The sequence below is a fragment of the Podospora pseudoanserina genome, chromosome 4, assembly GCF_035222485.1.
Source record: "Podospora pseudoanserina strain CBS 124.78 chromosome 4, whole genome shotgun sequence".
NCBI lineage: Eukaryota > Fungi > Ascomycota > Sordariomycetes > Sordariales > Podosporaceae > Podospora > Podospora pseudoanserina.
The window spans coordinates 2,089,171-2,114,870 of NC_085923.1; the positions used below are offsets into that span (position 1 = coordinate 2,089,171).

General features: G+C 54.7%; 9 protein-coding genes across 9 annotated transcripts; 7 read left to right on the forward strand and 2 right to left on the reverse strand.

Annotated features, from left to right (window-relative positions):
• Positions 1–3,041: 3,041 nt before the first annotated feature.
• Positions 3,042–7,035, forward strand: QC764_408860 (uncharacterized protein). The gene is given in 6 exon segments (XM_062947172.1): positions 3,042–3,347; positions 3,707–4,171; positions 4,180–4,444; positions 4,739–4,918; positions 4,928–5,375; positions 5,434–7,035. Coding segments are annotated over 3 exon segments (1,500 nt in total). The 5' UTR covers positions 3,042–3,347; positions 3,707–4,171; positions 4,180–4,444; positions 4,739–4,768; the 3' UTR covers positions 6,336–7,035.
• Positions 7,036–7,203: 168 nt separating this feature from the next.
• QC764_408850 (uncharacterized protein) lies at positions 7,204–12,760 on the reverse strand. The gene is made up of 2 exons (XM_062947171.1): positions 7,675–12,760; positions 7,204–7,608 (listed from the first exon to the last, which is right to left on the reverse strand). The coding sequence occupies exons 1-2, from the start codon at positions 10,077–10,079 to the stop codon at positions 7,485–7,487; spliced, it is 2,529 nt and encodes an 842-aa protein (XP_062800505.1). The 5' UTR covers positions 10,080–12,760; the 3' UTR covers positions 7,204–7,484.
• QC764_408840 (uncharacterized protein) lies at positions 10,494–12,302 on the forward strand (the record flags this gene model as incomplete). The annotated part of the gene is made up of 2 exons (XM_062947170.1): positions 10,494–12,213; positions 12,265–12,302. Exons 1-2 carry the CDS (start codon positions 10,980–10,982, stop codon positions 12,300–12,302), a joined length of 1,272 nt encoding a protein of 423 aa, XP_062800506.1. The 5' UTR covers positions 10,494–10,979.
• On the forward strand, positions 12,755–13,908 carry CAP1 (F-actin-capping protein subunit alpha; the record flags this gene model as incomplete). The annotated part of the gene is made up of 4 exons (XM_062947169.1): positions 12,755–12,811; positions 12,903–13,300; positions 13,360–13,497; positions 13,557–13,908. 4 exons carry the CDS (start codon positions 12,755–12,757, stop codon positions 13,906–13,908), a joined length of 945 nt encoding a protein of 314 aa, XP_062800507.1.
• Positions 13,909–14,901: 993 nt separating this feature from the next.
• Positions 14,902–16,180, forward strand: QC764_408820 (uncharacterized protein; the record flags this gene model as incomplete). Its single annotated transcript, XM_062947168.1, has 3 exons — positions 14,902–15,017; positions 15,145–15,271; positions 15,345–16,180. The coding sequence occupies 3 exons, from the start codon at positions 14,902–14,904 to the stop codon at positions 15,510–15,512; spliced, it is 411 nt and encodes a 136-aa protein (XP_062800508.1). The 3' UTR covers positions 15,513–16,180.
• Positions 16,181–16,598: 418 nt separating this feature from the next.
• On the forward strand, positions 16,599–17,522 carry tfa2 (transcription factor TFIIE beta subunit, TFIIEB, Tfa2; the record flags this gene model as incomplete). The annotated part of the gene is made up of 1 exon (XM_062947167.1): positions 16,599–17,522. One exon carries the CDS (start codon positions 16,599–16,601, stop codon positions 17,520–17,522), a length of 924 nt encoding a protein of 307 aa, XP_062800509.1.
• Positions 17,523–18,907: 1,385 nt separating this feature from the next.
• QC764_408800 (uncharacterized protein) lies at positions 18,908–19,720 on the forward strand (the record flags this gene model as incomplete). Its single annotated transcript, XM_062947166.1, has 1 exon — positions 18,908–19,720. The coding sequence occupies one exon, from the start codon at positions 18,908–18,910 to the stop codon at positions 19,718–19,720; it is 813 nt and encodes a 270-aa protein (XP_062800510.1).
• Positions 19,721–20,121: 401 nt separating this feature from the next.
• YAP1 (DNA-binding transcription factor yap1) lies at positions 20,122–23,560 on the reverse strand. The gene is made up of 4 exons (XM_062947165.1): positions 21,903–23,560; positions 21,162–21,846; positions 20,809–21,103; positions 20,122–20,752 (listed from the first exon to the last, which is right to left on the reverse strand). Exons 1-4 carry the CDS (start codon positions 22,353–22,355, stop codon positions 20,530–20,532), a joined length of 1,656 nt encoding a protein of 551 aa, XP_062800511.1. The 5' UTR covers positions 22,356–23,560; the 3' UTR covers positions 20,122–20,529.
• QC764_408780 (uncharacterized protein) lies at positions 23,190–25,466 on the forward strand (the record flags this gene model as incomplete). Its single annotated transcript, XM_062947164.1, has 4 exons — positions 23,190–23,653; positions 23,718–24,235; positions 24,328–25,027; positions 25,087–25,466. The coding sequence occupies exons 2-4, from the start codon at positions 24,047–24,049 to the stop codon at positions 25,464–25,466; spliced, it is 1,269 nt and encodes a 422-aa protein (XP_062800512.1). The 5' UTR covers positions 23,190–23,653; positions 23,718–24,046.
• Between the last annotated feature and the right edge of the window lie 234 nt (positions 25,467–25,700).

A 25,700-nucleotide genomic window follows, 5' to 3' on the forward strand; every position in this document is an offset into this window, starting at 1 on the left:
TGACAGCTGCTAGGCATCCACCGGACATCTTGTTCAGTATGAAAACGGACGTCATCAATACAGCTTCGGAGTGGCTTCGCTGCTGAATGGATATGGCGGATATTTCCGTGGGATTTACGGGGGAGATTCGTGCCTGTGAGAGAAAGACGTTGGGAAGAGAGGTCAAACGACTCGGGCAAACATTTGTGCCCGGCGTTTCAGAGCAACAATGTATCCTGTTGCAGAAAGAAACTCCCCGTTGCCCAACCTCTCCTCTTGCCTGGGAATCAACACCAGGAGGAAACCAAGCTTCGCACTATCACCCCCTGGACATAGGGTAAGCGGCGGAGCAGCCCCAAAGGAACCGGGCGGCGGCAGCCATCAAGCAATTGCATGCAGGCGACCGAGATTCACTGACCAATGCCAGCATTCGACCGCCCATTGTCGGTAGATATGAAACTCGAAGAAGCTGCACGACGCCTTTCTGCCTGCCTTGATGAGAGAAAGGGTTGGTCAACGTTTTCTGTAGCAAATGCTTCGTGTTGTTGAGCAACAAAAGCCCCCTGGACCGACGTCTGCGAAGCGAAGCGATGTGGACTGGGCGTCAGCCTGTCATGGCCCTGGCACACTTCATCACGCCCCCGGTCGCCGTCAGGGTCCAGGATCCACAGGGCTTGCGGGAGAAGCTTCAGAGAACGATGGTGGAAGCTTTTGATGAAGTGTCCAAGCGCCCGTCGTGAACGTGCCACATGAATTTCCACCCCCGCCCTTGGGATGCTCAGTTCTCTTCTCGTCTTCTTCTTGGACCAGCTTCACACCACTTTCCTACCATTTGTCAGTGAGCAGTCAGCAGATATACGTCAAAGGTGGAGTCATAGGACCTTCTGCCGGAGTAGCATCCGCCATGAGCGATTCAGATTCCAGACTGTGAAGCAAGCCGTCTGCCATCTTTGCATGCCACACACACGCAAAGAGAGCCCCTTCGGCTCTGCTCGTTAAAGGGACTGGCCAACAGCCAATAGAAGCCAAAGAGGGCCGTTCAGCTGTGCAAATCCTTGCCCTCTGAGCAGCGAATGCATTGGCTTGGCGAGGGGGTGGTGCGGTGTGGTGCAGGAGGTTTGGAGGTGGTTGCATTTCCCAGACCTCCACCCCCGGCCCGCCAAGCGCTGAGCTGGCGGCTTGGAAGGCCAAAAGCATTCTAGAAGGATTCCAGAATCCTTCCCCAAGCAGCATAGCGTCAGCTTCAGGTGCCACTCCCCTGCTCACAACCGCGAGGGGGGGGTCCCACAGCGTCCCACCCCAAAGCAGGGGCTCCGAAATGGGCTGGCTGCCCATGCATTGACCATCGGCAACTCCACGAGCACAGTGTGTCCCTGGCGGCGTTATTCTTGGAAATCTCCAATTTCAAAAGACCATAACCAATCTCGCCGTTGCTTCCGGCACCGCTTCGATGTTTGTGAGCGAGCCCCCTTATCGAGGGACTTTCCTAGATGACTTGCAACTATGACCACCCTCCCCACATATGATATAAGGCAAGTCACCTGACCACACACCCAATCAGGCCAAGTTTGATTTTGAGCACTAGGCCCAACAGGGCGTTTGACAGGCACCGCAGCCCATATTTTTGAAGTTCGAGCATGAAGTTCACCACACAAGTCATAGTTTCAAAATTAAAGGCACGACACCACCACATAAGTATGTAAAAAGTGGTATGAATCTAAACATCGTTACTACTGGGAAAGCAAATTGCACTTGCATGCGTTTCAATAGCTTGTGGTGCGGGTGAGTCCCAATTGATTGATTGATTGATTGTTAGTGTGTGCGCGCCCGAGTAATTTGTGTAGACTGATTGGCTATTTAATTGATCGCTGGGTGCAGGCAGGGTGGCCTGTGCTGCCAGTGGTGAGGTGGATGGTCCGAGTTGCAAGTCATCTAAGGAAGTCCCCATCGAGTTTTTCCCCCTCCTCCTGTTGGTGATCGCGATGAGGTGGCCGTCCCGAATTTCTAGATGCAGATCGTTGTCCTGGGGGACCGTTGCTCGGCTCGTCATGCCCTCTGATCCTTCCGGTTGGGTGCTCGATCAACAAAAAGCGTGTCTGACTGCAGCTCCCAACACTTCGGAGGAAGCCCCTGTTCGGATTCTGCCGTATCGTTGCTCGTGGGCCCTCTCCGTGTGTGTGCGGTGTAATGATCAAGCCCTTTACTGAACGGCCCGCTCTACGGTACCGGTAGATAAAGGTGACAAGATAATAAATGGCAAGTCGGCGCCGGCTGATTCCAGGGGACAAAGGAACCAGAATATCGAGGTTGCACGAAGCTTTTTCTTGTGTTGCCCACCACCGTGGGGCGATCGAAGGTTCTGAGGAAGCTTCTTCTTCTTTGCCGCTTTTGCTGTGGTTTCGCACTGATCGCCTTAGTATATCTGGTACCAGGGCCAACGTCAGAGGCCAGGGCTCTCAAGGCTGAGCGAGGTGGGATGCCGGGGTAGGGGAGCATCATCATTGACGAGTCCGAGCGCCCACCATGGCACAAATTACAACACCATAGCATTCTAGCTGACACGACCAGGTTGCGGGGAGCCGACGGGTTTGGCTCGAAGGCGGCCAGCTGAGGGAGTTGTGAGGGGGTGGAAGCGGTGGGCAGATGGTACCCTTTGGAGAGCGAGCAGCTTTTCCCGTCCCTGAATCGTCACGGCGCCGCCGTTTTGCCTCTGGGTTGGGTGTTGGGTAGGGTGTTTTTGTCAGTCTAAATGAGGGACATCCATCTCATTTCCAACTGTGGGCTGTATTGGGGCATCTGTTTTCCATCGAGACAGGTTTAATCGTCAATCTCAAAGGCATCGAATAGAATGACGGGAATCATGACTGAAAGGGGCCAGTGCAGGTGATCATTTTGCGTTGAAGCTTCGAGGGCTAGCGTGGTACATGATGTTCTGGTGGCACAGGCTGGGACAGCCGAAGTACCCTGCACGACCGGGACAAAATAAGGCGATTGCTACGCGGGCCTGGCAGCAGCCCACAGCGAACCCACCAGGAGCCCACCCTTGTGCTGTTCACCGTTCGTTTCAACTCGCCCCTGCACACTTCTCCAGCCTGGAAGTCCCCAATCCACGCAAGGATCCTCACCTGGGTGCCGAGCCACGTTATTTTCTTTTTGCCATTATTTTTTGATCCTGAACCCTCACCCTCTCTCTCTCCCGCCGTCAGAACCTCTGTCACGGGATCTTGTTGATCTGATCTGTCTTTCCTCCTTCTGTTCCATTCTCTCTCCCTCCACAAAAGGAACATCTCCCACATCTCATCTCGTCACATCAGATACGTCTTCAAACAAGATTCTCTGCGATCCCACACCTGTCAAGCCACCTCACGGTACGTAACCAAGCAACCGCCCAACACACGGATCTCATAAACACCAGTGCTGAGGTGGAGGGGACGTGCTGCCACCAAACCACACGACGCCTCAACCCACCGCCATTGTTTCCTCTCGCCGGTGCTTGTGCTTCTGCTGGTGCTGGTGCTGGTGCTGGAGAGATGGGAGCATTGGTCTCTGGTCGCGCTCGGCTTTTCTCCCACTTTTTCTTCTCTTGAACTCGACATGTTCAAGATGGCGATCCCACCTCGAGCTCCCCCCGTTGTACAAAACACCTCATCTGTTGGATCATTTGGCTTTGCGTTACACTTCTTGTTGCGTTGTGATTTGAAGCTGACAGTTGGTTGGCATACTGCAGGTCCGTTTGACGACGACTCCCTCCCTCCGACGACTTACTTTTTTGTCCTTACCGCGCCATTGACGACTTCTTTGAAGGCTGCGGACAGGCATCCGGTAGCTCTTTGGCATAGCGAGGGGGTGAATTGTGACTGGTCATCGCAAATTCAGGCGAGATTCTGACATCAAGGTGCCAATACCTTGCTCCGTACCTTAGCTGGGTGATTCAGATCGGGACCCACTGGAGCAAGGAGCGATAGACGTGGAATTTCTTTCCAGCCAGACCGCAGTCCGCACCGCAGCTCTTTCCACAACAGAAATTTCCGTCGCGGCCGGCTGTAGACCTTTTTTTTTTTTTTTTTTTTTCCCCTTCACACAACAAAAAACAAGAGCAGACCGGAATCCGAATCCTCCTGCCCGCGCCACATCCCATCCCATCGTCGTGGTGCAGTTACCAGACAGTGGCGCAAGTCGAGCAGTCGAGCAGTCGAGCAGCAGTCGAGCGACGTAATCCCAACCGACCCCAAAGTTTAAGTCACTACCGCGTTGTGGCCAAGGCGCGTTTGCAGTTCCTCTGCTCAGCAACAAAAGCCCACACTTGAACCGTGCACCTGAACCGTGCCTTCACCACCCTCGCAAGCGACATCAAGCGGCCATCACCAGCTGTCGGTGCCGCCATATATCGGGAATAAAGGCATCAAGATTCGTCTTTTTTTGACGTGTCAGCCTCCGTCAGCCTCATCCTGAGGATTCAACTGAGGTAAGAAAAATTCTGCACGAGCCGACCCCGCACGGGTTTTCCTCCAAAAATCCTTGTCCTCGCCGTTCCATCTCATGGTCCGCCGCCTACACCCGAACCTTTGTGCCCATCGTTTGATTCAACGTAACCTCTGGGGCCGCAGAGTAAATAAGAACCTACCCATGTCGTGGCTTGCCTATCGGAAATCGCGCGTTTGTCGCGACCTCGTCTTCTTTGATAGGCAGCCTTGTCACCTGTTTCGAGTCGCCTCACCGCCTCTAGTTCGTCACGAGTTTTGCTGACCGTTAAAGCTAGACTCTTGACCCTTGAACCCACAGGGCAAACATGTCACAATCTCCATCAGCCTCTGGTGCGATGGGAATTGGCAGTGTGCTGAACAATAAAGGTGCCGCCGCCGCCCAAGCTCTCCAACAAGCCGGAGCCATGCCTGTCGACCAGCAAGTCCAGCAACAGCTTCAGCAGCAAGTTCAACAGGTCCAACAGGTCCAACAGCAAGTCCAGCAGCAGGCCCAACAGGTCCAGCAGGCTCAACAGCTTCAACAGGCCCAGCAACCGCTTCAACAGGTTCAGCAGCAGGTTCAACAACAAGTTCAGCAGCAGCAGCAACACCAACAAGGTCAGACCATTCCACAGCAGGTTCCCATGAACAGACCAAACTCGCCGCATGGTTCCGAGAATTCGGGATACACATATCCCTCCCCAACCGCGATGGGGGGCGCGCCATTGCCGCCCGCGAACATGGCCCCTGCGCCTATGGGCATTCCCATGCAACAAACCATGCAGCAGCCCATGCCACAGTCCATGATTCCTGTCATGCACCCCGGGTTCAAGACCGAACCTACTCCCGCTCCTCAGCAACCGCCCCCAAAGGCGTACCCCTGCCAGACGTGTGGGAAGGGCTTTGCCAGGCGGAGCGATCTTGCGCGCCATGGTGAGTAACAACCCATGTGAGTTGAGACAAGGCTTGCTTACTGACGATGTTTGAACAGAGCGCATTCACAGCGGAATCCGTCCCCACGTTTGCGATTACCCGGGATGTGGGAAACAGTTCATCCAGCGATCTGCCCTGACCGTCCACCAACGTGTGCATACCGGCGAGAAACCCCACCAGTGCGAGCGTTGCGGAAAGCCCTTCAGTGACAGCAGCTCTCTCGCGCGTCATCGTCGAATTCACTCGGGGAAGCGACCATACAAGTGCCCTTATGTTGACTGCCAAAAGACCTTTACGCGCCGTACAACCTTGACCAGGCATCAGAACCACCACACCGGGACAGTGGAAGACTCGCAGCGGGCTCGCAACGAGGCTCTGGCGCAAGGCTCCAACACCGCCTTGGCCGCCGCTGCTATTAGGAACAAGCGCGGGGATAGCGAACAGGCGTCCAACCAGGAGTCGCCCATCACGACACCCTCTCCCGCTCAGCGTCCCATGTCCATGTCTCCCAACGAAGATCTCGCCAACATCAACAACATGCAGCAGTATCTGACCAACACCTCGCTCCCACCGCACATTCGTGGTGATGTCCACGGAGGAAGTCCCGTTTCTACTGCCTCCTCTGGTTACAATAACGGGATGCGTCCCACCTCGCACCCAAGCGGCGGGTATGCTCCCCCCCCGCCTTTGGAGCCCAGTCTCGATCAGTTTCAGCAAGGGCCCGGTAGCGCGAGTGGCAGCCCTCACATTGGCAGTGTCGGCTGGGCTTCCCCCGGTCCTGTTGGGTCCCCTACCGAGAGCCACGGCCAGGGTGCGTCGGTCTATCCGGACCCCGAACCATCGTATCAGAACACGGCTCAGATGGGCCAGATATACTATGCCAGCGCTGCGACACAGGGTCGTCGGCCCGGGAGCACGGAGCCAGGACAGCGGCCAAGTGAGATGTGGACGGGTCAGTAGGTCGAAGCCCACCACAATCCCACTCGACCGGATACCAGCTCGTCCGAGACCGCCTCCCCCGAAACTGCTTTTACCCCCTCCGCCTCGCTCTCGGAGCTTGATGCTTATTATGGGCATCCTGTCAAGGTGGAAACTGATGGGGACACCGGTGCGGGACTTGACCCGGCTCACTGGGACTATCAGTAACAGCCTGTTCTGAAGCGACAGCTCAGGACTTTGGGCCTTGTGGATGACTACCAGACCGCTCGGCCCACCCTATCTCAACTCTACTGGCTCACGAGCCGTACCTAATAACTTGCCGACGTATATCTGGACTGGATTGGCAAAATCTTCTTATACGAGTGTGCATGCGTCACAGGAGGGCTGGGAGGCTTGTTATATCTCTGTGTGTTTTTATAATAAAGACGGTCAGGACCGGCGTGAACTACTTTAATCATAGCGGGCGGGCTTTATTTAACTGCTCTTCTTTTCGGCTTGCTTTGGGGTGGTTGGCACTTTTTCTTTTCTCTCTCTCGGGGACCCATTAGGCAGGCCAGCAACAAACACAAGGTCGATCACGAATGCAACACAAAGTTTCTCTCTTTCTCCGTCGGTTTTTCTTCTTTCTTTTTCTCTCTCGCTATTAGACTGGTATCACGAAATGGATTGGTTTGTCTTTTATTATCCTGTCAGTTTTATGGCGCTCAGTCATGTGGTTTTCTCCAGCGGAAAGGGGAAAAGTCAAAATGGGGTGAGAAAAGAAATGGGGTCTGTGTGTGTGTGTGTGTGTGTGTGTGTGTGTGTGTGTGTGTGTGTGTGTGTGTGTGTGTGGGTGGGTGGGTGGGTGTATTTATAGTGTGCAACGAACACGGTAGCATGCGAATAAAATTGTGGGGTTTTGTTTTGAGGGTTGAATAGAGGTGTTTGATAATGTGCTGTGATGTGTGTTTATATGTGATTTCCTGTGCCGTATTATCGGGCTCTTTTATGTGTCCAAAACATACTGCCTCGTGCTCGACCGGCAATGATATCCAAGCCTCTGTCTCTCCCCTTTAGGTTCTAATCAGCCAAACCCGAAACACCAAAACTCCCGTGTCCCATATACATGTGTATATATACACCTCGTCAAATCTACAATCTTCCCCCCCTTTTATGCTCGTCATACATGATCTAGTACGTCTCTGGCAAGTCGGAAAAGCTAGGAATCTTGCTCAAATCGCAGTTGAACTCCCTCTCGTAGGCCTTTTGGGGCAGGACACCGGCCGCCATGCCCTTTTTGTAGCTCCATTGCGCTCTGTTTATACTGTCAGTCAGCATCACCACCCCCTTTTCGTCCGAGAGAGAGAAAAAAAAAACTTACGCGTCCTCCGTATCCCAAACCCAATAAAACCACCCCCACCCCTTTTCGAACGAATCCATCTGCGCCTCCGCAAACATTCTCAAAAACCTTTTGTACCCATCACTCCATCTCTCCGGACCCGCATTCGCCTCCTCACAGCTACACGTCCTGTCCAGCGCAGGACACCTCGGCCTCACGTCCTTCGGCCTCGTCCCCCCCGGCCCGAGTGTGCCAGTCCAGCGGTTCCCCCAACCGACGTTTGTCAAATGCTTCGCGCAGTCAGTATCCGCCTGGCTCCACTCGGCCACGAGAGTAGGTCCAAACCCCGTCGATCTATCCATGCTCTCCCTCGTCTGCCGTGCCCACCCCTCGCACGCAAACCGTATCTTCTGGGAGTGGTTGTACGCGATCTGTTCTTCGTTAAAAATGACATATTGATGCACATCCAGTGCCGCGTTGGGGAGGGACTGAAGTTCGCCCTGCCAGTTCCCCAGCCCTCTGAACCCGTCCCCAAAGACGAGAATGACGTCCTCGGGGATGCCGTTTTTTCGGATCGTGGAACTGGCTTGGGCTGTCCACTCTAGCACGGCGGGAACGCTGAGCTCTGTCATCTTTGGCTCGTTGGCGAGGCCGTAGTGGGAGATTACATTGCGGTAGCGAGGCTGGGAGAAAAATCGACTGAGCCGGTCGTGGAATTCGAGGGATCGCCTCGCGTTGAGGTCGCCTTCTGTTCCGTTTAGCCAGTTGATTGCCCCCAACCGACCGGAGTGATTCCACCCGTTCTGCGACCCTGGTAGCCCGTGCGGGTCGAGGTTCACGCGCAGGCCGTACTTGCGGCAGTATTCGATTGCGCGGAGGAGATACCGCCAGCTGGTCCGGAAGAGGTAGGGGTCGCCTTCGTAAGTCTGGACTGCCCAGTAGGAAAAGGGGATGCGGACGTGGTCGAGCCCTGCGGCGGCGATGTCGCGGAAGGTGGACTCTGTCACGAAACTGGCGTAGTGGGCTTCCAGCACGGAAGCGCAGCGGGAGGCGAGGTAGGAGCAGAGGGTGTACTCGTCTACGATGCCGAAGCGGGAGTCATAGTCAAAAAGGCTGGGGGTGATGAACGGTTCGAGTGACAGCCAGCCGCCTACGTTGACGCCTCGGGCGGGGCGTTTGGTGTAGTCGCCCCAGGGTTTGTTTAGCGGGGGGACCTTGTCGTTTGCGCGGGCGGAGTCGTCCCAGGAGGTGAACAGCCCCATGAGGGGGAGGTCGCCGACGGTTTCGGCTGTGTAAGTTAGGTTGAAGTCGTCGGTGGAGGCCCAGACGAAGGGGTTGAGGTAGGAGGGGGCGTCTTTGGGGATGCTGTCGGGGGATATAGACCCCAGGTTACTCTTCCCACCGCCTCCTCCTCCTCCGCTGCCGTCGTCACGTTTGTTTTCGTCTTTGCCCGAGTTGGGGACCACCACCGCGGCAACGATGATGATGATGATCAAGAGGACGGTGCAAACTCCAATTAGCCACCAGAGCTTCTTCTTCTGCTTGTACCACGGCCGGGGCTTCCCTCTCCAAAGCTCAGATTCTGTTTCCTGGGGTTTCGCGCGGAGCATGCTGTCTTCACTGCTGACACCAAAGTTCATCCCCATAAACCCACCGCCGCGGAGGCCTGAGCGGTGCGGTTTGCGGCTCTGGACATTTTCGATACCCTCTTCCAGCTGAGCCCCGCTGACGACTCGCCTCCCGCCTTTGGTGGTGCGGTCCCGCTCGTATCGTTCGCCGGAGGGTCCCGCTACGGTGATCACCTTGGGAGCCAGCCCCCCCCCTCCCCCATCAACCTTTTCGTACCCCTTCCGCCCCCTCCTCCTTTCCCGTTCAGGCGGCTCACCGCTCTCATAGCCTCCCTGCCCAACACTCTCATAACCAGCAGCTCTGCTCCTTTCCCTCGTCCTCGCTGCTCGCCTGGCAGCCCTCCTTGCCTCTCGCTCAGCATCCTCGCTGTCTTCCGGCGGCGCAAATCTTCCTTTCCCTCTCGACCTCTCCCACTCCAACGCCAAATCCCTCGCGTCTCTAATTTCCGGTTCTGGTGCCGGGGCGCGTGATGACCTCCTCCTCTGCTCCGGCTGCCGCGAAGTAGGTCGCGATCGCGACTTTGCCTTGTCTTTCGCATTGGCTTTATTCAACTGCGCCAATGCCGCTGCTGATAGTCCCTGGGAGGAAGAGGGCGCATCGGATTCATTCCCTCCTCCTGCCCCACGTGGCGTGCTGGTGTGTCGTCTACTTTGACTCCTGCGCTTGCGACGACGTTCCTCCCTTTCGGCGTCAGTTTCGCGATCTCGATCTCCATCTCGGTCGTGTTTGGCGGAGGAGCGGTTGCGGTGGTGTCCGTGGTGGGTGCTCCTGCGACGTTCCCCGCGGGCTTCGCGGTCGGTGGAGGGATCGCGGGGCATTTTGCTGTGGTGGTGCTGGTGATTAGGCGGTCAAGAAAATGGCATTCCGGCGGTGTGTGTACAGATTCAATTGACGATGTTGGAATACAAACGAGACAAAAAGTAAACACATTATTTTTTTTTCTTTTTTTCGCGCGCTCAAATGTGAAATCAGTTTCATGCCCAGGAGCCCAGCATCCAAAAAACCTGGCATCAGGATCCCACTACGACTGGATGCGACGCTTGTGTGCGCTCCTCCCCAGCCCACATCCAAGGCGCAGCCCAGCCCAGCCCGGCCCAGCCCAGCTTCCTAAACGCTAATTGTTGTAAAGATGGCTTGATAGTTGGCTGGGTAACCTTATCCTTACTTGTCTACACAAAGGGGATTGGTTGAGTGAGGCTCCGCCTGGGCGCCAATGCTACGTCATTGGTTTACTTCTGAGAGATTGGATCGCGTGTGAGCTTCGATCGAATTGGGGGGTCTTCCACCCCGATGGGAATCCAACTTCAGCGCGTCAATTGCCTCCAACCGGAGCTTTTTTGATAATCGGTCCAAATGATGATGCTCCAGTACCTGAGCGTGGGCCCTCGGGAAAACGGGCTAGCGTGCTGTCGAACACCCTCCAGTGCCTACCGGCCGGTACCTAAATTGCCCTGCAGCGTGTCACGTCCGTGCGGCAGCTCCCCCCCAAAAGGCGGGGACCCCGCGAAAAGGACAGGCCTGGTGGGCTGGGCGGTGGCAGCCAAAGCCGCCGCAAGCCGACACACCCGTCACCTCCTCCTCCTCATGACCTCCTGTTTTACACAGATGGCTATGTTGATTTGCATCTGTTCTCTCACAATGCGACTGAGCTTATTCCCAACATAGTCCTCTCCATCTGCTTGTGTGTCTTTTTTGTTGATAAACTCACCTAACCAACCATGAGGGGCCCATCCGCCTTATCGCTATCGCGGGCACTTACACGCCGCCCTCATCATCTTCATCATCATCATCATCGCGCGCTATTCACCACCCGCGGACAACAACAACTAGCCGCTCTCTTGACCTCTTCTCCTCTGAACACACCAAAAAGAACCTATTCAACCCACCCCCCAAACGCCAAACTCAACCTTCCCACCGATTACTCCACCACCCCCCTCCTCTGCCACACCACCACCACAGCCCTCACCAACCCCGAGCTCCCCCCCGAAACCCGCAACGGCACCACCAAGCGCATGAACCTCTTCCAAGCCGTCAACGACGCCCTCGCCACCGCCCTCGCAGAAGACGAATCAGTCCTCATCTTTGGCGAGGACGTCGCCTTTGGGGGTGTCTTCCGCTGCACCGGCAAGCTCGCCGAGACGTACGGCGCAGACCGCGTGTTCAACACCCCCTTGACAGAACAAGGAATCATGGGTTTCGCCATCGGGGCCGCGGCCGAGGGGATGAGGCCCGTGGCCGAGATTCAGTTTGCCGATTACGTCTACCCTGCTTTTGACCAGCTTGTCAACGAGGCGGCCAAGTACCGGTATCGCGACGGGGCGTGCGGGAGGAGCGCGGGGGGGTTGACGGTACGAATGCCTTGCGGAGGTGTGGGACATGGGGCGTTGTATCATTCCCAGAGTCCGGAAAGTTTGTTTACGCATATTCCTGGGTTGAGGGTGGTTATGCCGCGGTCGCCGTTGCAGGCAAAGGGGTTGTTGCTTGCGGCGATACGGAGCAATGATCCGGTTGTTTTTATGGAGCCAAAGATTTTGTACCGGGCGGCGGTGGAGCAGGTGCCTGCGGGGAGTTATGAGCTGCCGCTGTCGAAGGCGGAGGTGTTGAAGAAGGGGGATGATGTGACGGTTGTGAGTTATGGGCAGCCGTTGTACAAGTGCATGGCTGCGTTGGAGCAGGTGGAGAGGGATCTTGGGGTGGGGGTGGAGTTGATTGATTTGAGGACGATCTACCCTTGGGATAAGGAGACGGTGCTCAAGAGCGTGAGGAAGACGGGACGGTGCGTGGTGGTGCACGAGGCGATGGTGAATGCGGGTGTGGGAGCCGAGGTGGCGGCGGTGATTCAGGAGGATGCCGAGACGTTTGTGAGGTTGGAGGCGCCGGTTGCGAGGGTGGCTGGGTGGAGTATTCATACGCCGTTGTCGTACGAGCAGTTTAATGCTCCGGATGTTGCTAGTAAGTTGACTCTGACGAAGTTGAAAGAGGGAAGCTGACATTGTTACCTAGGGATATATGATAATATCAAGAAGGTGCTGGGATTCTGAGGTGGATATTGAGCCTGGAGGGTGAAGCATAGGGAGCAAGCGTGGCGTTGGGCGTGTGGCCATTGAAAGGCCGTGATGTGTATATATATCTGTGGTAGGTAGATCTAGAGGTCTTTGGTTAGTGACATATGACGACGAAGGAAAACCATGAAATAAAGTCTCGATATCAAAAGCATGGAGGGTCATCTCAAATGGAGCCTGCCACTTGTCTGGCGGCAGGCAACATCCCTGGTCTTGGCGGCCGGCGCATTTTCCACAGCGTGCCCCGCATCTTTGGGGTTTCATCAAACTGCCAGCCAGCAGTGCCAGCTTGCTTGCCCAGGGGCCCGCCGACTGACGACGACTTGCTTGCTTTCCATCATTTCGACTGCAGTAAAGCATTTGACGACGATTCTCGCCTGCAAGAGCTTCGTCTTTGGCCAAGCTTCGATTGGTGATTCACAGACACAGTCATGTCCTCCAACACGGCCATCATCTCCTCCTTTGTGGAGGGAGCTCCGCCAGGAGAGGTGAGTACCTCGATGCCCAACCCCCCACGTCAGCTGTATTCCGTTGCTAACGATTGTGTTGAATACCTGTAGCTCGCAAATGTTATCGAAGGCATGTCTTTTCTTCTGCACTCCTCTCTTGCTACAGCCGGTCCCCGAACTCCCGATTCTACCGAAACGAGCGACACCTTCTTCTGCCCTTGATCTACACCCATGTTGGTCCAGAACGACTCGACTAACTGTGCGAGTAGACATCAAAGCTATCACCGGTCCAGACCCCAACCTCATCAAGAACCTCTCTCCTGCGTTCCAAAAGTACAACGAAGAGCAGTTCATCACCGCGAAGCTCCCGGGTGGAAGCAGCCAGGTGATCATCAGCGAGTTTAGCGCGCTGGGGGAGGGGAGGTACTTTGATTCGGAGAGCCAGAGCTCGTTTGAGTTTGATCACTCGACGGGCAAGGCGGCGAATGTGCAGAGTCATGTTCTGGAGGGGGAGCAAGCCTCGTTGGTGTGAGTACTCTTGGGTTGGAGAGGGGAGGGGATGGGTGCTGATGTGTGGTGATGATTAGGAAATCAACCCTCAGCACTGTGGGCACCTACGTCAAGGAGCACTACCCCAACGCTGCGTACGGGGCTTACCCGATCGAGAATGACACCAAGGTCGCGGTGGTGATTGTGGCTAATAAGTATAGTCCTCATAACTTTTGGTATGGCCCTCTCAGCCCCCCAATCCCCTTACGGCACGGCATGCTAACAGAAGGAATAGGAACGGCCGCTGGCGCTCGTTTTACATTTATGATCCCTCGTCAAACTCCTTGGAGGGATCCATCAAGGTTGATGTGCACTATTATGAGGATGGAAACGTGAGGCTGCTGACGGACAAGAAGGTGAATGCTTCTGTGTCTGCCGGCCGGGCTGCGGATGGGATCGCGAGGGAGATTTCCACGGCGGAGAAGAAGTACCAGGAGGATCTGAACAGGAGTTTTACGCAGCTGAGTGAGGGGGCGTTTAAGGCGCTGAGGAGGCAGTTGCCGGTGACGAGGCAGAAGATTGAGTGGGACAAGGTGGCCAGTTATAGGTTGGGGCAGGATATTGGGGGGGGTTCTGTGAGGAGATAGGGGTGTTGTTGATATGAGCGAGCGTGGTGCCTACAAGTGTCCAGAGCAATAATGTATGTCTCTTTGAAAGAGAACACATGTCGATATTCACATGAATGAGGGAAAGAGGAGGGGTCAAGATCAGACGGTTATCAAGGTGCATGTCCCCTCCCGAATGAGAAGGCCGGTAGGTGTGAGGGGGGTGGGGTTGTTGTAGGGAGCTCCCGCCCACTCTGCCCCGACATGATGCCCGATAAGCCCCGACTCAAGGCCGTTTCACTCGCAGATTTTCGGATAACGGTGACCGCCAGGCATGCTCGCATCCAGATGCCGCAGCAGCTCGTGCATATTTATTATATGACCGATTGATCAATTGCTGTTTTCAACAACCTGGGAGACTGGCCAAGTTTGCAGCGAAGAGCCCAGTTTTCGGCCCCAATTTTCCTTACTCGGGGTTTCGTGGATATCGTTGTTCCGAATCGAACGAGCCCGGGGGCCGGCGAATCAGAGGAGGCGTTGCATAATTTTGACCTCTTCCGATTGGCTGCTGAGGTATCTGGGGGGCTGTCAAGCGCAAATCTGTTGATGGTCCCCCGTCCAGGGTTTCTGGGGAGCTGCCTGTTGTTGAAGCAGGGCCCAGTGGCACAGTGCCGTCTGTCGTGTCCGGTCTTGTTGAGAAACGTGGGAGATTTCTCCATAGCCGGAGCCGAGACTTTGGGACTTTTTCTTTCCCTTCTTCTTCTTCTTCTTCACCCCCCCTTTTCCACCACACAAACAGCGTCTCCGGACTACTGCCAGCCTCTATTGCTTTGCGTACTTGAGCCTCTCGTTTGTAAGTTTGCAACTGCCCCGGGTTCAATTGCACTTTCCCTGTGTTGCGCGACCGATTACCCCAAAGTGTGGCGCTTATCGGTGTATCTTCTGCTGACCGAAAGCTGTTCTTTTTTTGGGTGCTTTTTGATAGAACACATCCATCACCGACAAATCAACCCAACCCACGCACGATCAGTCAAAATGGCCCTCCAGGAGCTCACTTACCAGGATGTTGCTGAGCACAACACCAAGAAGGACCTCTATGTTGTGATCCACGACAAGATCTACGACATCACCAAGTTCGTTGATGAGCACCCGTAAGTTTTGACCCAAAGAGTAGATCGCGTCTTATCGAGATCGGACTCCGCCCCCTCTTCTCCCCGCATGGACAGATGCAGGTTTCCGCAAACAAGCACAGAATGGTTGACAATGGATGATATATAGTGGTGGCGAGGAGGTCCTTCTCGATGTTGCCGGTCAGGATTCCACCGAGGCTTTCGAGGATGTTGGTCACAGTGACGAGGCCCGCGAGGCTCTTGAGCCCCTTCTTGTCGGTACTCTGAAGCGCAACGTGAGTTTATACCCCTGTGCTCTTGTATCGGCGTGATAACCCGAACTGGATTGCTGACGCGATTTTTCTACAGCCCGGCGACCCCAAGCCCAAGACTCCCCTCCCCGGTGCCGTCTCTCCTGCCGCCAACAACTCCAGCGCCGGTCTCGGCGTCGGTCTCTACGCCGTCGTCCTTCTCGGCGGTCTCGTTGCTTTCGGTGCCTACCAGTACCTCCAGCAACAACAGAACCAGCAGGCTTAAGCAACTACGGCCACGGAAAAAAATGGTTCAACACTGGGGGCGTTCTTTTTTTTTTTTTTTTGCTGGGTTTGACATGACAAGACACGAGACGGGAAAAAATGGGGAGGTACAGGCAAGGAGTTTCAGGGTCAGGGTCTGGGATCCTTCCTTTGTGCCATTTGGGAGCGGGTGAGATGGGGGTCCACACCGCTTTCCAGCCGCTGCCCAACACACAAGAGGTCGAGATGCGATCCACATCCTGAAAGGGTGATGGTGGTGATGGTGGTGGTGGGGGGAGGAGCGTGGCATTGCATATTTTTGCAATAACACTCTGCTTTTTTCCCAGACCGGGATTCGATTCAACACGTACACAGGACACAAAACGAAATGTGAATGCGTTGGCGGGTTTCGTGGACGATGAATGATATATCGGGGTGTGTGATGTTGTTATTATCTTTTCTATATTGCAAGCGAGAAGGGGGCAACAAGCAGGCAAGCAAGCTATCTCTTTGGTGGTCTGGAGGCATTGCAATGCTGGCTGGAATTGGGCACATAGTTTAATAGACTTGTAATTTTGAATCTTTTGTTTCGTCTGATGTGTTGAGGCGTTGTTGGTTGAAACCCGTATATCGAGGCTGGGTTCGATAAGCGACGGTGGAATTCCACTCTGAAGTTTGACACATCTTGGCCTTTTGTTTTTTGTTTTTGTTTTTGGATACATCTTGCAATCTCGGAGAGCTGATTGAAGCAACAAGAGCATCGTTGTACTTGGAGTGAATATAATAGATAATCAGGAAAATAAATTGTGGCCTGCTTCGTTCTGCCGGTCGTCTGTCTCCCTCCAGCTGGCAACCACAAAGCGCCCGCCTGCCTGGCTCTCAGCCTCAATTCGCTTTCAGCGCGGCCGCACCAAAAGTTTCCGCTTTACAACCCCGGTCGCCTCTTTTCAGCGCCGCAACCTCCGTCATTCTTTTTCGACCTCTTCTTCCTGCGACAAACTTAACCTTTGCAAAACTTCGACAACAAACCCCATCGCCACTCTCACAAATCAACCCACCAAACCGAACCCCCTCCCCGAGATAATTGCACAACAGTAGATCAATCACCATGTCGCGCCTCGACCGCGAAGCCGACGCCTTCCGCGCCTCCATGGCCGCGGCAGCCTCCAAGCTCACGGGCACCACTGGCACCTCGGCCATGTCCTCGGCCGTCAAGCGCAACCTCGCACCCCCCTCGCCATCCCCCTCTGTCGGATCAACCACCTCGGCGGCGGTGGGCACCCCCTCCCGCCGCGACCGCGAGCTCCCCGGCGCGAACATTGTGTACTCGCAACCCGCCGTCACGGGAACAGGCGACAGCGTCATCTCCCAAATGGCCTACGCCGTCACCTGGCTTAGGGGCAAGGACGAGCCGCAGACCTACCACGACGTCCTCTCGTACCTCAGCGCCACGAGCCGGTCAGATTCAGAGCAGGAGTTTTTTGTGGAACAGATGCGTCGCCATCCGCAGATTCAATGGATCCCGGACCCGAATCTGAGCGAGCAGACGTGGAAGACGGGGACGTATATCCACCGACCCACCATCCCCAACGTGAGGAACAAGACGCAGTTGATTGCGTACCTGCAAAAGAAAACCGATGCGTCTGGGGTGAGCGTCAAGGATTTGAAGGACGGCTGGCCGGATTGCGAGCCGGCGATTACGGAGCTCGAGAGGGAGCATAAGGTGCTGGTGATTAGAGCCAAGAAGGACGGGGCGGCGAGGATGGTTTGGCTGGACGATCCGAGTTTGTTTCACGAGGTGGAGCCGGATCTGGTGAGGGCGTGGAGCAGGGTAGAGCTGCCGGCGCTGGATGTCATTGCGCAGAAGCTGATACAGGCGGGGCAGAAGCCGGCGAGTGAGGATCCAAGGTTGAAGGCGGAGAAGATGCCGAAGGTGGAGAAGAAGAAGAAGAGGGCGGCGAGGAAGGGGACTAAGAGCACGAATACGCATATGGAGCATTTGTTGAAGGATTATAGTCACATGAAGAGGTAGATGGGGGCTCTGGGTAGGCTGGGAAGATGTGTGTGTGTTGGGGGGGAGGGGGAGGGGGGGGAAGAGGTGGAGTGGGGAAAGGGGGTATATCAAGCATTGGGATGGCGTTTTGTGGATTTGGGGCTTGGTTTTTGGGAGGCATGATTAGATTTTTTTTTTTCAGGAGGGGGGGTTATGACTTTCAGAATGGGGCACATACTAGATGGGGGGACGGGACGACAAGACCGGGAGATGAACGACAATGGGGACGAAAAACTGGTATGAGAAGGGAGGGGGATGGGGGATGGAACATTGCATTAAGCGTTTGGCGTTGGGGGGACTCGATATATATTTTACGACAGACAAAAAAAAAAGTCTACAGTGTTTTTTTTTTTTTTATCAGGAGAGATGCTGTTTTGGAGGTTGGGGGAGCCGTTGCTATTATCAAGGGCGGATTTGGTAGAGGGCAGGATAGCGATAGTAACCAAATGAGGCTTTATGCCACAATCATGGTTCTTGGTGGTATTAGTGCTCGTGAGTCCAGCTTTCAATGGTGGGACTCCCATGTCGAATCAAAGCTAGCTGTCTTGCTTGGGGAGAGCGGGCAACACAAGTTATGTCTTGTCTTCAAGACAAGTTGTAAGACCAAGGGTTAATCACTCGCCGTCATTGTGGGAGGTGTTTATGTAACGCCTCTCGACTCGAATTGCGTATTTGTCGTGATCAGTAATCATGATGTTGGGAGCCCGCCTTGCCGACCTAGAAAGTGGAGACGGATTGAATGGGTAGCGGCAGGTTTTTTCTGTCTTTGTTTCTGCTGCGTATAGCAGTTACGAGAAAACCCTTACGGCTTTGGACAGAGAGAAAGTATGGGGCGAGAGTGAGGCGGCGCGTGGTTGCCGAGGTCGGGCAGTGGGTGAAGGTAGGTAGCGTAGGGCTGGAAGTGGAAGGGGGCTATGGACCCGGACTCCCTTGATGCAAGTGGTGTGCGTCTCCTGGTATTTGATTGAGGTGGTGGATGGGAGGTGGTGGGCACGTGGGAGGTCTCGGGGGTGGTTGTTCTTGTTTTCCTTTCATTCTTTCTTGATTTGGTTGATTTGAGTTTTCATAGTCTTTCGTCTTCATCACCAACCAGACAGTAGGGCCACTTGCCCGCTGTTCTCGTCTCGACATGACCAGCTACAGCACGGATACGGGTCATTAGTAACAAACAGACACAGGAAGACGGAAAGAAAGTGGCTGGTTGTTGCCTTGCCGGTCAACGCAACGACGAAGCAGCTCGCTCCATCAGAGCGAGGCCCAACCTATCTACCATAGGCCAAGCCTCAAGAGACAAGGCGAGATAGACAACCCACTCACTCACTCTATTCTACCAACACCGTCTCCAATTTTGAGCCTCAACCACCATGCCCCCCTCCCCAACCACAATCACGACGACCCCCCAACCCTTCCACTTCAAAATCGACATCTACACCGACACAGTCTGCCCCTTCTCCCACCTCGGCTTCCTCTCCCTCACCACCGCCATCTCCTCCTTCTCCCCCCCAACCTCGGTGACCTTCTCCCTAACCTACCACCCCTACATCCTCTACCCCAACTCCCGCCCCTCCTCCCGCAAACTCGGCGCCGCACTCACATACATTTACTCCTCCCACACCCGCACAACCTCCATCCTCACCCACCTCGACAATCTGGCCAGCACCTACAACATCAAGTTCAACTGGGAGGGGATGACCGGCAACAGCAGGGACTCGCACCGGCTGATCCTATTGGCACAATCCCGCTTTCAAGCATCCCCCACCCAGCAAGACCTCCGACGCTTCATGTCGCGCCTCTACCAAGCCAGCTTCCAACGCGGCCGCGACATCTCCTCCAGACAAACCCTCGCCAAACTAGGGGTGGAGGCAGGATTGTTCGGGACGGTAGACAAAGGGTTGGAATGGTTGGACTCGGGGGCTCTAGGGGATGAGGTCGACAAAGAATGCGAAAAAGCCAAGCGAGAAATAGGCGTCAGGGCGGTACCAAGCTATGTCGTCAACGAAAAGTACGTAGTGGGGGGGATGCAAGACCCCGTCGTGTGGTTGTCTTTGTTTGACAAGATCATGCGACAGCCCACATCACAGCTGCAGGGTGGTGGTGAACAAAAGGGGGAGCAGCTTGGGAGGAGGGAGGAGCACGGGGGAAATTGTAGGGTTGTTGCTGTCGAAAATGACACATAGGGGGGGAGCAAACAGGGGAGGAGGTGACACTTGGAAGAAAGAAAAAAAAAAAAAAAAAAAAAAGAGAGAGAGAGAGAGAGAGAGAGAGACTGTTACAGTGTTGGTTATGATGGTCTTGCATCAACAGAACAGCACAGATAATGGGGTTGAGATAGACCCCGACATGCTGTGGCTAATGCTCAAAGAGGATGGACTTGCGTACGCAGCCTCTTGGATAAGAGTCAGGGGCTGTTGAAAAAGGGGTGGGGGGTTTATTCAACTCTCCCAAACACTCACGCACTCATTTCCATCACAGCAGGTATACCAAACTTTCCCAATACATCATCTTCAAACTATCAACCTGATCATACATCATTAAACCTCGAAACCAACGCACGATGCGAGACAAATCAGCAACATCAAAACCCCCAAACAAATCAACAATAAATAGATGAGATGCTCCCAGTCAAGAACCCTAGATAGTAAAAAACTAACTAAGCGCCATTCCCTATTCCACCCATATCTGGCCAAAGAAATAAACATCAAATAAACGACGTGCCCCTTTTTTTCACATTCAGATGGCCCCGTCTGGTGTGGTATATCTTGTAAAAACTCCTTGCCTTAAAACCCTCAAAGATATTCCCTTTCCTTCCCCTGTAAACCTTCCTCCCAGTTTCCCGTCTTTCCTCCTCTTGATTAGGTGCATTCGCTAAACCTGTGGTTCCGAACCGCCCCGGCCTCTCTGGGCCAACACCCGCCTGCTTTTTATCTGCCGGGTGGTGACTGGTGTTGTACAGCTGTGGTATACATCGACGTCTAACAATGCCGAATCAAATCTTGGTGCTGCTCGTCGCCTCCTTCACAGCCGCCTCGAGATCGGCCTGCCCGGCCCTGTCCTTGCAAGGTAGATACTTGTTCATGACCTGCTCAAAATCCTCCTTAGCCACGACAGCGCCGCCGCCAGAGCACTTGGCCTTCTTCTGAAGGTCCGAGCACAAGCCATCCAGATCAAAGTCGCCGTTTTGCACCTTGGGACACGTTTGCAGTTTCTCCCTGTTTTGCCTGTCAGTTAACCCCCGTCACCGAAGCAGGAGTTGCATGTAACTCACCATATACTGGTGCAGGTCAGTAGCTGTCCATTGGGCGTAACTTGATCGGCTTCTTTGGCGGCATCGATTTGGGCGAGGAGGTCGGACTTTGGCGCTGGTACTTCGGTGGTTAGTGGCAGGTTGTATGGGGTGATGAAGTCAGCATCAAGGGCGTCGTTGAAGAAACTGTCATCGAGGCCATTAGACAGGATGTTCTCCTGTGGCTCGCGATAATCCCCAAACAACTGAGGCTCAAACTGAAAGTCTGTCTGGGGCAGCCAGTTGAAGTCATTTGCATCACCGAAATGACCAAAGTCTGCAAGCTTGTCAGCATTATCGAATCGAAAACCGCGATATTGCACTGCAATTCTCACCCTGTGATGAGCCGTTCACGTTGAAACCAGACTGCTCCTCCCCGATGGTGGCCAGCGTGTCCACGGGTTTGAAGCCCATGGGCGACTGCGTAAACGGTTCGGGTGATGTCCCGCACGACGAGTTCGGCCCACCCATGTTGGAATTTGATGAGGCTGACGGCGAGCTTGTCGTTGTCGGGCCGTTCAAATTAAACTGCGAGTCCAGATTGTGCGAGTTCAGGCCGAGGGGGCTGTATGTGCTCGAGTGATCAGGGCTGAAGCCGCTATTCGACTTGTCCAACGGGCTCCGTGTATCTGAATTGTTCCGCTTCGGCGGTATTGATGCTGCGGTCGATGTGGAGGACTTCTTGGTGTCATTGGTAACGTTGGGCCCAGGCAGGGTGCCGAACTTGGGAAACTCGAATTGAAAGTTGACATCGTTCATGTTTTGAAGGAAAGGAGCGCCGAACAGCTTCGTGGGTCCTTGGTAACTTGGGCGACCGTTTGAGAGAGCTGACAGACGCTTTTTATATTCGTTCAACTCAACCGTCATCTTGTCGACCTTCGCACGGAGAGCCTGCTTCTCCTTGTTGTGGGTTTCAGAGGCCTTCTCCAACTCCTCGACCTTGGTTTCCAACTCTTTCAGATGCTTTTCCTTGCGCTCTCTGAAAGCCCGTTGGGCAGCGCGGTTCTGGGCCTTGCGCTTCTGTTGTGAAACGGTTAGAATCCAACGTGGTTCGCTCAGGGGTTGTATTTACTTACTGAGCTTGGTTCTGTCGTCAATGGCTTTCTTCCCGGCTTCTTGGCAACCCTATCCTCACTCTCTCGCCTCTTGGCTCCACGGGCTTCATCCTCTTCATCGTCTGGATGGCTGCGCTTGTCGGGAGACTCTGTGTCGTCGGGAGATTCGGACTTGCCGCCATCTGAAGTACCAGGCAGGTCGGGAATCATCTTGGGCTGATTGCCGTCGTTGAAGGAGAAGTCGAGAGTTGAATCGGCCCCAGGGAAATCGTAGTCGTAATCGAAGTCGGGGCTGCCTTGGAAGCTACCGAAGTTTTCCTGAAGCGGAGACCCATTGAACTGGAGAGGAGACATTGTCATGGCCGAATTCACCGGAGTGTTTCCTTTGCGGTTGGAATTGAGGGCGGCATACAACAGGTTCTGCTGTTGCGGCGTGAGGATGAGGTCCTGAACGGGATTGCGTGTCGACGTCATTGTGTCTGCTTGACTCGCGTGACGTTTTGGACAACTAATTGAAGAAAATTAAGGCTTGGGCCTTTCCCTCGAGAAGTTCAGATTAAACAGGCCCAAATGCCAAATGCGATTGCTGTCGGAGACGTAGGTGGCGGGAGCAGTGATGATTGGGCTGCTTATCTCCGCCCACACCCAACGGCGGACAGCGGGGTATCTGACGTTGAAGACAAAGACGAGCGCAGGGACAGCGCAGAGTGTCTCTCCACTAGTCTAAAGGCTGGTTCAGATTGATGAATCACTGAACCCTTGGTGACAGACGGCGTAAAGATGGAGATGGGGTGTCTGGGACAGGTCGGGCCACGACGAGGAGAGACCATACAGTTCGCCTCCCGGGACTGGGGGAAGAGGTTTAGGCGCAGGCCACTCGAGTGCGACGCAGGGCCCGCAGCAGCAGGGCAGTGGAAAACGGGTCGGGAATTCGGAGTCGGCGGAACTCGAATGCTTGCCTCGCCGTGTTCTTCTGGATGCCTGGACTGGAATTGGATAGACAGCTGGCAGCAGTATCTCGGTATGTATGGTATGGTATGTACGAGTACGTAAGGACTTTCTACGGATGGGAGAAACGAGAAAAAGGACGAAGAGTCAGACCGATGGGCGAAACTGGGAGCAAGACTACAGGTCGAGGGGGCCCTTGGTCTGGTGAGCTCCATCAATTTGTCAGCCGTCAATGGAAGATGTTGGACGGAAGCTGGTCCGAGCGAGCGCGAACCGACAGGGGTCCTTCGGCGTGCGGCCTTCTTCAACAGCGGCCCAGGTCGGCCATGATTGCCCCACCTTGTTGACCCCGATGGGGTTGTGGGTGGTCAGCCCAACCCCTCTATCTTGGGGACCCTACTGCGGTAGACCCGTGCAGACAACGGACAATAGACAAGAGATCAGCAAGCACACGCCATTTTTGCATTTTGGGTGATGGGATTCTAGATGCCATAGATTTACCTCTGGCCGTTTAATATCCGGTTCTGTTGGTAGCGACGAGCATGTTACAAGGTGCTGAGTCAAGCCAACAGCGCTGTCTCATAGGACCGAGGGGTATGTGGGCATAGAGGACTGCCTGCGCCTTTCAAGCGACACGGGTGACTATTCGATAAAAGGGGAAGTGGAACTGATTGTTTCTGAATCATTATCTCCAGGCAGCTGTTCTCACCGCATGCCCTGGTTCCTACAGTAGAGACCCTCGGAGATAATATTCATGACCGAGGCATAAGTCCTCGTGCAATATGTCGATATGCCGCGAGCTACAATGAAGCATCTCATCTGGGGTATGTTTCCGATATCAAGTGTCAGTTGTACATCCATCGACCTAATAGTCCCACTTCACTGCAGGAATGTGTACATCTCCGCTCTCTAGTGTAAAGGTCTGGATGGCCTGGACGCATGCGTGGCGATGACAGTCCAGTGGAGGGCCCGTGCAGCTTGTCCCCCGTTTTAGGCGCAAGCAGCGGAGCCCCCGCGCGCAGTTTGTGCCCGCTCCGTCCGCTCACGGCAGTGGGATTGGCGACATCATGCCATCAGCCTTGTGTAACGCCAGATGACGACAGAGCAATCACTTGCCGGCCAGCCATATCCAAGACAAACCACCTCTAGCAAAAGTGACCACTTGGTAGCATATCAGATCCAGTAATCTCAACGATAACCCCCACGTACAGTCCCTCATGGACATCGCCTACGACCACATCCTCGAGTCCAACTTCGAGGACAAGAGCGAGTCCCAGAACAGACAGAACCAGCCCGCCGCTCCACAGGCGAGCTTGAACGAGGATCTCCAGGATGCTTACCGCGCCTTTTCCAACAGTCCTTGGGGCGCTAGGATTGGAGGTTTCTTTGGTAGCGTGGTGAAGCAGGTGTGTGTTTCTCTCTCTCGGGTGGTCAACCTCGGCACAGCTCGACTGACGGTGTTTGTTCCCAGGGTGAGACTATCTATCATGAAGCCCAGCAAGAGCTCTCCGCCGTAAGCCAAGATGCGACCCGCGGCTTCACCGACCTGCGCCAGACTATCATCAACCGCACCCGATCGCTCTCCTTGAACACCTCACCACCAGCCGACGCCGGTTCCTCTCAGGACACGGGCGACCAGACCACCCCCACCCGCGCCAAAGCCCTCTCATCAGAAGAGGCCCTCGCCGAATCCGAATCCGTACTCACCCGTCTCAAAGAAGAAGCCGCCAAACGCCTAAAGGATCTCCAGAAAGCCGAAGACGCCGCCGACGAAGCTCTCCTCAGGTTCGGTTCCAACCTCCGCGACTTCTTCCGCGACGCCATCCAAATCGCACCACCCACCAACGATCAGGGAGACAACCAGGGCAACACCGTTTTGTTCGAGAGCAAGGATGCCGCTGGGAAGAGGGTGATCCACACCTCGCGGTTCGATGCGCAGCTTCACGTCATCCACACCACCACGGACAACTTCATCAAGGATGGCACTGGCGCCGAGTATGAGACCTGGGCCAAGGAGTTTGATGTCGATAAGAAGACGGAGGACATCGCTACTGATCTCGCCAAGTACCCCGAGTTGAGAACGACAATGGAGAAGCTGGTTCCCGACACGGTTCCCTATGCGGATTTCTGGAAGAGGTACTACTTCCTCAGACACGGTATTGAGACTGCTGAGGCCAGGCGTAGGGACTTGCTCAAGGGTAAGATTATGAGCCCACCTGTCCACTTGGAAACTTGTACTTATGCTAACATGAACCAGCTGCCTCGGCTGAAGAGGAAGTTGGCTGGGACGAGGACTCTTCCGAAGAAGAAGAGGAGGAGGAGGATTCCAGCGAGGAGGAGTCCAGTGATGAGGAGGAGTCGGCCCCCGCCAAACCCGCCATTGCCAAACCTGTGCCTACTGCTGAGGCCAAGCGCCCTGGTTCTTCAAACTCTGCCTCCACGATCAACCCTACTACCACTGCTGCCAAGCCGGCAGAGCCTCGCAAATCTGACGACAGGAAATCGATGGCGGATAGTGACACCAGCTACGATGTTGTCGGCGCCGCGTCTGGTGTACCCAGTCAGGCGCCCAACAGTCCCAAGGACGCGAAGAAGCTCGATGACAGTGATGGCAGTGATGAGGAGGATTGGGAGTAGGAAGTCAGATTGGGAGTCAGCATTTGAGAGATGTCACAGCAGGAAACATGGATGGACGGCGTTTGATTTGTTGAATAACTTTTGGGTTTATCGCTTTGCTAGTTGGCGGAGTTTATAATGGGTATTTTCACTCTGCAACATCAAGGGGCCAGAATATTTTGTTGCTTGTCCGGAAATTCTGTTATAGTGTCTTCAACGTTTGGAAGCTCTCTTTTCCATAGCAACCCCCTTGGA